Source organism: Apodemus sylvaticus, chromosome 11 (genome assembly GCF_947179515.1).
Source record: "Apodemus sylvaticus chromosome 11, mApoSyl1.1, whole genome shotgun sequence".
Lineage (NCBI taxonomy): Eukaryota > Metazoa > Chordata > Mammalia > Rodentia > Muridae > Apodemus > Apodemus sylvaticus.
Genome location: NC_067482.1, coordinates 75,468,594 through 75,479,237, shown reverse-complemented (window position 1 = coordinate 75,479,237; position 10,644 = coordinate 75,468,594). Strand labels below are relative to the sequence as shown.

Below are 10,644 nucleotides of genomic sequence, written 5' to 3'. Positions count from 1 at the left end.
GCGGCAGAGTCCACTTGTGTCTGGTCCCAATGCCTTAATCCCGTCTCTGAAACGGAATTCAGCATCTTTCTCTTCCCCTAATTCCATTAGCCATCATTTTAGTCCCTTTCAAAGGCACTTCCTCTCTGCAGTACCCACTCGGTACACACTTCCTCTCAGCAGTACCCACTCGGTACACACTTCCTTTCAGCCGTACCCACTCAGGCACACACTTCCTCTCAGCCATACCACAATGAAAGTCCTGGCTGGACCAGCAGCTGCTTGCTCAGAAACGCCTAGCCAGGGGTGCGCTGAGCAGTTCTGTAGTGACTTCGGGAATCTACCAACCAGAGCACTATTTAGGAGTTTCTGGAAAGGAGGTCACCTGGGAAAATAGGAGCAATTCTGAGTAAAGTGCACCTTAAAGGAGCCGCGGTCCAACTCTCCAGGAAGTGCTCCCAGAGCCATGAGAGGCCGGGACCAAAACGTGACAGCTCTGACCGAAGAGTTTCTGAGTAAGCCGGAGGCCCCTAACCAGGCAGAAGGCAACCGGGATGAAATCCTTCACTCCAAACCCGGAGCCGCATTTGAGCTGAGCTCTTGGAAGCGACCGCGTTTCCCTGGCGACGAGGCGGCTCAGAGTGATGACGCAGGGCTTCAACTAGCAGCGACCCGAGTCAAAGAAGGGATGACGTCACGTTCCGGGATGGGGTGGGTGGGGGCCGGGGCGGCACCTCCAGCCTGCTCCGCCCTCAGAGGTCAGGATATTCCTGATCAATAGAGTCTGTCCTACGCCGCCGGGTTGACTTAGGACCACAAATCCCAAGCTGGATCCGGGAGGTGAGTCCACGCCAGGCCCGGGAGATTCCAGACAGGACAGGGTTTGCAGGAGCCCAGGCTGGGGTGACTGCTGGAGTTTGCACTTTGCCCGACTTGTACTCGCTAGTAGGAGAACGAACTGGCCGCAGCTTTTTAGAATCTGCCCCGCGGCGGGGAGGTATCCCAAGACAGAACAAAGTTAGCTGTAAGTTGAATTTGTTTGTAGTGTCTGAGGACTTCTCCCCACTTTGCCCAGGCAGGACACTATACTTCCCAAGTGCATTCAACTGTAGACCTAGCGAATTCTTAGGAAGTGCTCTGCCGCTGATCTACATCTGAGACGGTCTCAGATGCTCAGGCTGGCCTTGAACTCTATCCTCCTGGTTCAGCCTTGGCATCCGTCAGGACCACAGGCCAGTCCATTATGCCCAACATAACACTGTCTTTTAAAAGTGGGGAACAAGAAGAGGAACAGAGACAAGGAACAGAAGCTGGTGGAGGTCGGGCCATCTGCTACTTTGTAGTAAGACTGAAGCAGAGAGGAAAGCCTTACCATAAGGCCAGGTGGTAATCTCCCAGGAGTCCTGAAAGTTTCAGTCTGATAATACAGTGTGTGATGTTAATGACTCTACCTTGGTTGGGTCTGTTGGGGACATCCATATAGGACTTCAGACCAAAACTAGGGCCTCATAATTTTTTTAGTTTTAATAGACTAAAGGACTGGGGGGAAGTTGTGTCAGAACAGTGATAATGAAGCTGGCATTTACCCCAGGAAGCATCACAAGTGCCTGATTTATCCCTGCTTCTGAGAGAGGGGGAGACAAGGTAACTCAGTAAGTTCACTGGACTGGTAAACAGTATCACTGAGACTGGAGCAAAGGCAACTTGGCTTTGTGGACTGTGTTTGTTTCATTGTGGATGGATTGGTAGCCTCCTGTGGCATGGGATCTTTGGGAGCTGGTAAGGATTTGGGATCTAGACCAAAGCACCTTGTTCCTTTGCTGCAGATGTTTTTAATTAAGAAGAAATCTACTTTCTCATTGCCTCTGATGGTCTGTGTTAGTCAGGGTTCTATAAAGGAAAAGAACTGATAGAATGAATATATACCTATATGTATGTATTCATACATATGTGATATTTATATGTATAATTTAAGAAAAGAACTGATAGAATGAATACACACACATATATTCATGCACATGTGTTATTTATATGTATGATTTATTAGGTTGGCTTACAGGATGTGGCCAGGTAAGTATAACAATGGCTGCCTCACTCTGGAGAGGCCAGGAATCCAGTAGCTGCTCAGTCTGTGAGGTTGAATGCCACAGCAATCACAACATGCACAAAGGTTCCTTTTTTTATTCAGTGTCTCATGTAGCTCAGACTGGCCTTGGACTCACTAGGTGATCAAGGCTGGCCTGTAATGTCTGATCCTCCTGCTCTGCCTCAGAAGTGTTTTGATTATGGTATACATCCATATAGTATGGGTATGATCAATATATATATTAACCATATATACAGTGATATATCATATATATATATATATACATGTGATATATATCTCCATGTGATATATATATTTTATATCATATATGCTTATTTTATATGTTGACCTGCATGTATGTATATATATGACCCTGTGGGTACAGTACCCACAGAGGCCAGGAAAGGGTGGCATCCCCTGGAACTGGAGTAGTGAGCTGTTATGTGGGGGCTGAAAACCAAACCTAGGTCCCCTCCTAGAGCAGCCAGTGATCTTAACTGCTGAGCCATCTCTCCAGCCCCCATAAATATGTATATTTTTAAAAAAGAAATATGGGTGCACTAGTTACTATTCTTGTTGCTCTAATAAAACACTTGACAGAAATGACTTAAGGAAGCTTTGTTTTAGCTCACTGTTTATATGTGCGCACATGTGTGTGTATGTATGTGTGTACATGTGCTTGTGTGTGTACCTGTGTGTGTGTGTGTGTGTACAGTCAGAGGACATCTTGTCCAAGTCAGCTTTCTCCTATCATGCATGTAGATAAAATTCTATGAATCAGCCTTGACAGCTAGCACTTTTACGTGCTGGGCTGTGTTGGACCCATACCCCCTTAAACTTTTTAAAAATTCTGTTTTATTCATTTATCCCCTGGACAGAGTCTCACTCATGGTCATGTCATAGCATGCATGTAGGGGTGTGTGTCATAGAACAAACTGGGAGGGTTGGTTCTCTCCCTCCACTATGTGGAGCCCCTGGAATTGAACTCAGGTCTCCAGGCTTGACAGCAAGCACCTTTATGGCTGAGCCATCTTGCCAGCCCCGCCCCACCCACTTTTTAAAATTGCAGCCCATGGAATGATGTTCTCATGTTTAGCTTGGGTCTTCCCTCAGTTAAAGCTTTCTGGAAATAACCTCAGCTACACACAGAGATAGGTTTTTCTTTCTTTCTTTCTTTCTTTCTTTCTTTCTTTCTTTTTTTTTTTTGTTTGTTTTTTTTGGGTTTTTTTTTTTTGTTTGTTTCTTTGTTTGTTTTATAGCCCTGGCTGTTCTGGAACTCACTCTGTAGATCTGGCTGGCCTCAGAAATCCGCTTGCCTCTGCCTCCCAAGTGCTGGGATTAAGGGCGTGCACCACCATTGCCCGGCAAGTTTTTCTTTTTTTCAAGATTCCAGATGCAGTCAAGTTGTAAGGTTTGACCATCCCAGAAGGTGACCAGCTTGCCTGAGGCTGTTCATGTTCTGCCTACGTACTGTGGCTGTCACAGTCCCCATCGCTTATATCTGACAATGGCTTTGTTAGTTGTTGATCTTATTTACCAGCCATTAGTTACTGACTGGTTCTGCCAGTAGGCTGATTAAATCAGGTAGTTCATTTTTACCTTGAAGGTATTCCAAGTACTATTAATTAAATTAATCTCTCTTCTTACATGTCCCAAAATCTTATCTATCCATCTGAGCATTGGTTCTCAACCTTCCTAATGCTGTGACCCTTTAATACAGTTCCTTATGTTGTGGTGATGCCCAACCAGAACATTATTTTCATAGCTGTAATTTTGCTACTGTTATGAATCATATTGTAAATATCGTGCTGTCCAGTTATCTCAGGAGACCCCTATGAAAAGGTTGTTTGATTCCCAAAAGGTTTGAGACCCACAGGTTGAGAGCCATTGGTCTATAGGATGGTCTTGAATATCTTTCTTAAACTGGGGAAGGATTGTGTGATAGTTTGTGTATGTTTGGCCCAGGGAGTGGCACTGTAGGAGGTGTGGCCTTGTTGGAATAGGTGTGTCACTGTGGGCATGGGCTTAAGACCCTCGTCCTAGCTGCCTGGAAGCCAGTCTTCCACTAGCAGCCTTCAAATGAAGATGTAGCAAACTCTCAACTCTGCCCGCACCATGCCTGCCCAGATGCTGCCATGCTCCCACGTTAATGATAATCTACTGAACCTCTGAACCTGTAAACTAGCCCCAATTAAATGTTGTCCTTTATAAAATTTGCCTTGTGTCTGTTCACAGCAGTAACTACGAATCTCTAAATCTCTAAATGCAGATTGATAGAAGCCATCCTTACTTGCAGTGTAGTCAGTTATAATTGTCTGCATGAGAAGCAATGTATTAGAAGCAAGAATCTGTAGCAAGCAGCAGTGCTTGGCTGTTTCCCTAAGGGAAGAAGCCTTGTGAAAGCTAGACATTGGTCCCTGTCACTGGCCTTGCTTCTTAGAGCTTTCTGGCCTCTCACAAATCATGTGGCATCTCAAACTCAGTATAAGGCATGTGTGTCTCTGTCCTCCGTGCTGCTAGCTTCATTGTTTGTTTAAGTGTTTAATTTTGCATGCCTGGTTGTGTGTATGTCTGTGTGATGCGTGTGTACAAGAACCCAAGGAGGTCTGAAGTTTTAGAACCCCTGGAACTGGAGACAATTGTAAGCCAGTATGTGGGTGCTGGAAATCAAATATGTCTCCTTTGCTAGAGCAGTAAGCACTTTTAAACACCGGACTGTGGCTCCAGCTGTGGCTTTAGTCTTCTAACCCTTACGTTCCCCTTTTACCTGGTGCCCCTTTCCACCGTAGCATATGTGGGTAACTGAGAGCTGTCTGCAGGGCCCCTTTCTGCTTACTACCTCTGTAGGCTAACTCTCACTTGTGTGTTTCTTTAGTCCCTGTGGTTTGTGATCGGTGCTGATGTCCCCTCTGCCTCTTGATAGGAATTTGGCCTTTCTCTTTTCTGGGAGCAGATGGCGGGTGTTTTCCAGTCCTGTCAGTCTTTATAGGGACATAGCTTTTGTTCCTGGAGTTTTTGTCTGTTGTCCTACTCTTGCTTTGGGCCCTTGCTCCCAAGTTTGACAGTTTCCTACCTCTGGCCTTGGATTTAGTGTCTCATGTTTCGGTGGGACAATCTGTTTGGATTAGAGTTGGGGAGGACCTTGTAGGACTTGGTTAGCAGAGGGTGGGTGCTCAGTCCCACCATGTACCTGATGTCCCCGTCACATAGGAAAATATGGCTCAGCAGTTAAGAGCACTACTGGCTGCTCTTCCAGAGGACTCAGATTCAATTCCCCCCCCCACCCCCCCCCCCACATGCCAGCTCACAACTCTCTGTAACTCCAGTTCCAAAGGTGCTGGCACCCTCATAGACATACATGCAGGCAAAACACCAATGCACATTGAAAAAGAAAAACAAACAAAAACCAAACCACCAGCACTGTGACTACAGCAGTCTTGCCCTAGACTATTTGAACAGTTACCTCAGTGGATTCCAAAGGTCTTAGAGCCTCCTTGCCTGGATTTGGTTTTCAGATGATTGTTGGTTAGAGCAAAAGCCCTTTGCCTCTATTGCACAATGAATCAGATCTCTGGAAGAGGATCCAGTTGATTCAGAGAATTCCAGAACAGTACTTTAGTGGAAAGGACTTACCTGCTCTGTGAGTGAGATCCCTGAGTGTTGAGTGCAGACCAACACTGGAACCTGTAGTTACAGCTTCAGTGAGCAGGTAAACATTGAGTGTTGTGAGTGGCCGGATCCCAGAGGGACAGTTCCCTGCCTCTGGGCCTAGTGATCCATGAGGAACTTGAACTTCCTGCTCATGCAAGATCACAGTGTCCTCAGGCAGGCACTTGTAACAAGAGAGTGAGCCTCAGGCCAGCCTGTCTGTAGGTTCCAGGTTTATTACAACCTGTTTCCCTGGCCCTCTCTCCCACTCCATCAGCAGATGGCTCCGCTCTGCCCTGTGTCATCTTTGCCTGCTCAGGAGTGCAATCCAGGAGACGGGAGCTGCTTCCCCTTCCTTTTGAACCCTGGTGCCTCCAGGCTGATGCTTTGCCGTCCCTGCCGCTGTTGCTTTGCAGCCCCTGGGTTTGCTCTTGCTCTGACGTTGTGCAGCTATGCACAGTAGGTTTGGTTCTCTGTGCAGGTGACGGTACCATGGGATCCCCACCAGAAAACAGAGACAGTGCTTTGTGGTCAGACATCCCCAAGGGCCCCCTTAGTGCCTACCGAGCAAGAGCCTCTTTCAACTCCAAGGAGCTGCAGCTCTTCTGGGACGGCCAGGATGCACTCCACTTCAAGGTGAGGTCTGTGTGGAGACTGGTCGTGTCTCTGCTCCCTGACATAGCCTGGTGGCCTTCCTGGCCCTGATGGTTCTGTAGGATGGGTGGGTCTTGGGACAGTGTGGGTCTGTCTCCCCTTACTCCAGGATGGTCCCCAGGATGCCAGGGGAAGGAATGGACAGGACTCTGATATCCCCATGTCTTCCTTTCAGCTGGGATTTCTGGGTCAGACTAGGTCTTAGGCAGTCAATGAGAGAAGCCAAGTGCATAGAAACATGTGACATCCCACCTTTGGCTTTCATGTTAGCACCCTGTGCTCTGTGTTTACAGAAAACCATCTTCTCAGCTTTGGAGAATGATCCTCTCTTTGCCCGCTCATATGGGGCCGATCTGCCTCTAGAGAAGCTACGAGAACTGAACTTTCTTCGCTGCAAGCGAGTCTTTGAATATGGCTTCTTCAAAGTAGAGGACCTGCTAAAGAACCCCCTGAAGATTCTAGTATTGATTAACTGCCTGGGCATGTACGACTGGTCCCTGGCCAACAAATGTGTCCTCCACATGTTGGTGAGTGTGTGACAGAGGGCAGGGAACCCATGTCCGCACAGGGCCACCCACATCAGACACAAACCACAGCCACATGGCTCTTAAACTATACAACATTTAAGATTCAGTGACAAGATCAGATTTTCAGCTTTCGGTGTAAATTTGCACCCACGCATTCTTGGATTCTTGGAAAATATGTTTATTCATAATGGACAGTCCAGTAGGAAGAGGTGTGCGTGGGGTGTGTGTGGGACAGGGGTGGGGTAGGGGTGGGGTAGGTGTGAGGTATACCTGCTCCACGCAGGAGCAGCACCACCCACCTCCGCACCCACCCCCGCACCTGTGTTACATTTCAGGTTTTTGGATCCACAGTTCTCAGTTCTGGTTCTGAGCAGCATTTCAAGTACCTTGAGAAGATCTATAGCCTGGAGGTAAGTTGACCTTGTGCGCTATGAGCCCAGTGTCATGTCCAGACTTAGCTGTGGACAGGGAAGGCTACAGGAGAGACCTGGCAGGCCAGGCCCTGCTCCTAGGAGTGCTCTCAGGCTGGTGTTTTCCCTTGCCCACCCTGCCTGCCTGTGGACTTAGCTTTCCTGACTGACTGAACACCCTGTGGCCTCCTCTGACTGTAAAGATCTTTGTAGCCTATGCTCAACATGGCACATGCTATGGCATCTGTGCCAGCAGGTGGGAATGGTGTCCAGTGGAGGCAAGGTCCACACACAGGAACGCACCTCTTACCTGACATCGCTGTGTGCTTTGACATTTAGATTTTTGGCTGTTTTGCTCTCACTGAACTGAGTCATGGGAGTAATACCAAGGCCATGCGAACAACAGCTCACTATGATCCTGCTACCCAGGTAGGTTCTGGGTTCCCCTGGGCCCTGGGTGGACGGAACATGGGAAATGTAAATGGACAATAGTTAGTCAAGAATGTCTCCCCCTTACACGCCCTCATTAGAGAGGCCGCTGAAAGCTCGCCTTGTCCTGAGGCATGAAGGTCTTACCTTCTACACCAAGCAAGCAGGCATGGGAACTCATGGAGGGTCAGATACTCTGTGGGTCTCCCTGCTCTCGTGGCTCATTGGCTGACTCAGTCCATGAGAATGGGAGGAGCAGAGATGGGTGAGCGGGGGTTCCGAAGCCCTGTGGGTACATTCAGTGAAAGACCACATTGGGACCAGCTATTAGGGGGCAGATCAACTTTATTAGGGTGATTCAAGGCTTATAAAGTTTTGGGGGACTGAGGGTAGGTGCCAATGACCAGTCTCAGCTTGAAGAGCAGTTTCTGAGGAAAGGGATGTTTGAAAGCAGTGAGAACAATGTGAAGTCAATCATGGAGTGCAAGCTGACAGCCTGTAATTTGCTCAAGACAGCTTTCCAGAAAGCCTTCTGCTTGAGGCAGCTCTCTCTTGCTAGGAAAAAAAACAATCTAAAATCTCTCTGGACCAAAAGCTCAGTCTTTTATTTACATATCAATTGAATTGTTCACCCCAGGTTCCCCTTTGATTAGTCTATGAATCAGCATCCCCTGACCCCAGACCCCCACCCCCCATTCTTAGAAAAAGACAGCAAATACATTATTTTTTTCCTTAACATTGCGAATGAATTCAGAGATCTGCCTGCCTTTATAAGCACAGACAACAAACTAGCTGGGTGGAATCTTACTCTGAAATTGCCATTCCTACCATGCCTGGGCCTAACCTTGCCCTGTTTCAGGCTGACCTTGAACTCAGGAATCTGCCTACCTTTGTGAACACAAACAATAAACTTAGCTGGGTGGGATCTTGCTCTTTGGTCATCATTCCCTAAATTTCTTTATCTCCTTGATGTCTTTCTGGCAAGCTGGCTCATAGTGCAGCTGTCTTTAGGTCCATGAACCTCTTTATACAATTCAGAGTGTATTTTACATAGTTGAGAAATTGTATATTCTTGAACTTATGTTTTCAGAGTTCTTTCCCACAGCCTTAAGGGCTGTCCTGAAGGTCTCAGTATTTACCATTTGTAAGACCTTGCCTCCTGGACTTGCGCTGCCTCTGATTATCATGGATTCATTAACCTTTTACAGAGTGAACATCCCCAAAAGCGGAACATGAAGATATGTACAATATTATACAAACAAACCTTATACCCACAATAACTGTGAATGCTCATGGAGGCTCTCACCCTGCTGATTCTGTTCCAGGGGTGGAAACTATGTCACTTGCATAGCTGTGTAGGTTTCGGCAAGTAGAAACATCCAGAATTGTCAAAGGTCATCCTCTCATGGTCAACTTCGACCTTAATTAGCAGAGTTTCCCCACAAGGAGGGTAATTCTTCCCAATCCCCAGCCTTGAGGCCTGTCTTGCCTTGTCTTGGACTTTCCAGTTCCTTGACCCTATCTGTTCCCATTGTACTTTGGTGCCTGAGGCTTTTGTGAGACTTGTGGGGAGTCTGTGCTGGCTGCTGGCCAAGGACAGTGCCCCATGGCCTTACCTTAGCCTATGGGGCAATTGTTGACTCAGCAGAACTCGACCTTGCAGGCACCATGCATTAGCAGTCAGAAGGGGATGTGGCAAGAGTCAGACAGACTCTCCTGGCACAGCGTGGCCAGTGTCAGCCTCTGCAGGGGAGTGCAGCCAACAGCTCACTGTGTAAGACTGGTCCATTTCCTCTGTAAGGTGATCCTGAAGCAAAAATAAAGCCAACTTGGCCCACGCAGGAAATACAGCGTTCAGCCCATTTATACTGTTGGCTCCGAGGCTTGGAGCATAGGGGTTAGCCTGCTTTGGAGGGAAAGCCATTCGCCGATCTCAGCTGCTGATTACAAGGCTGCCAATCTCCCCTTCACAGGAATTCATCTTACATTCCCCGGATTTCGAGGCTGCCAAATTCTGGGTGGGCAACCTGGGCAAGACAGCAACTCACGCAGTAGTGTTTGCCCAGCTGTACATGCCAGATGGCCAGTGCCAAGGGCTGCATTCCTTCCTGGTGCAGGTAAGACCTGGGCATGGCTGATACCGATTGGCAGTTAACCTGTAGCCACTCACACTATGTCTTCAGGCCGATCTGTACTATTGTGGAAGATGCTTGTGCTGATTCAACTTCCTGCAGGCTTCCTGTAGCGCGCCTCCATTTCAGCTCACAGGGACACAGGACTGCTGGAGTCTCTGTGAGCGGCTCTTCAGAGCACCCAGCAGGTCTGTTGTCACGGCACACATCTTTACTCAGGACACCTCGGTGACCCCGCACCATCCCCCTCCATCTGAGGGCCTGCCTGGATGCCTGTGCTGCCCTGCGGGGCTGGGGTACATCATAGGAAATGGACAGGTGAATTTGCACGATTAATATTTTTGAGTTAAGCATAGCCTTAGCTATTTTTGCTTTTCACTTTGAAATTCTCTTCAGATGAACTGGAAGCTGCCACTAGTCATATTATTTTTGGAGATTGATTTATTTATTTTATGCCTGTGTACAGAGGGCTTGAATACACGGCTGCGTACCGCACACAGGCAGTCCCTGTGGAGGCCAGCAGAGGGCGTGGGATGCCCTAGAACTGGAAGCGCAGCCAGTTGTGAGCTGCCTGATGTCAGTGCTGGGACCAAGCCTGTGTTCTCTGCAAGAACTACTGGGCCTTCCCTCCTGCCACCGCTCGCCTCGCGGGTTTCTTTCCTCCAGCCACCGCTCACGGGTTTTTGCTTGGTCCTCTTTACCCTGCTGGTTGTTCCTCCTGTGTTAGCTTTCTGCTGCTGTGACAGAATCCCCACTCCTCAAAGGCAGAAAGGTCTCGG

General features: G+C 48.1%; 1 protein-coding gene across 2 annotated transcripts in view; it reads left to right on the top strand.

Moving 5' to 3' along the window:
• Positions 1 to 235: 235 nt before the first annotated feature.
• Acox3 (acyl-CoA oxidase 3, pristanoyl) overlaps positions 236 to 10,644 on the top strand; it is a 29,873-nt gene continuing 19,464 nt past the window's right edge. The window contains exons 1-7 of one of the 2 annotated variants that reach the window (XM_052198490.1): positions 236 to 819; positions 5,581 to 5,774; positions 6,195 to 6,349; positions 6,661 to 6,894; positions 7,230 to 7,304; positions 7,644 to 7,733; positions 9,707 to 9,850. In XM_052198490.1, coding sequence (XP_052054450.1) covers positions 6,206 to 6,349; positions 6,661 to 6,894; positions 7,230 to 7,304; positions 7,644 to 7,733; positions 9,707 to 9,850 — 687 coding nt within the window. In that variant the 5' untranslated portion in view covers positions 236 to 819; positions 5,581 to 5,774; positions 6,195 to 6,205. The remainder of the gene's footprint in view (positions 820 to 5,580; positions 5,775 to 6,194; positions 6,350 to 6,660; positions 6,895 to 7,229; positions 7,305 to 7,643; positions 7,734 to 9,706; positions 9,851 to 10,644) is intronic. The other variant, XM_052198489.1, reaches the window with a different exon arrangement.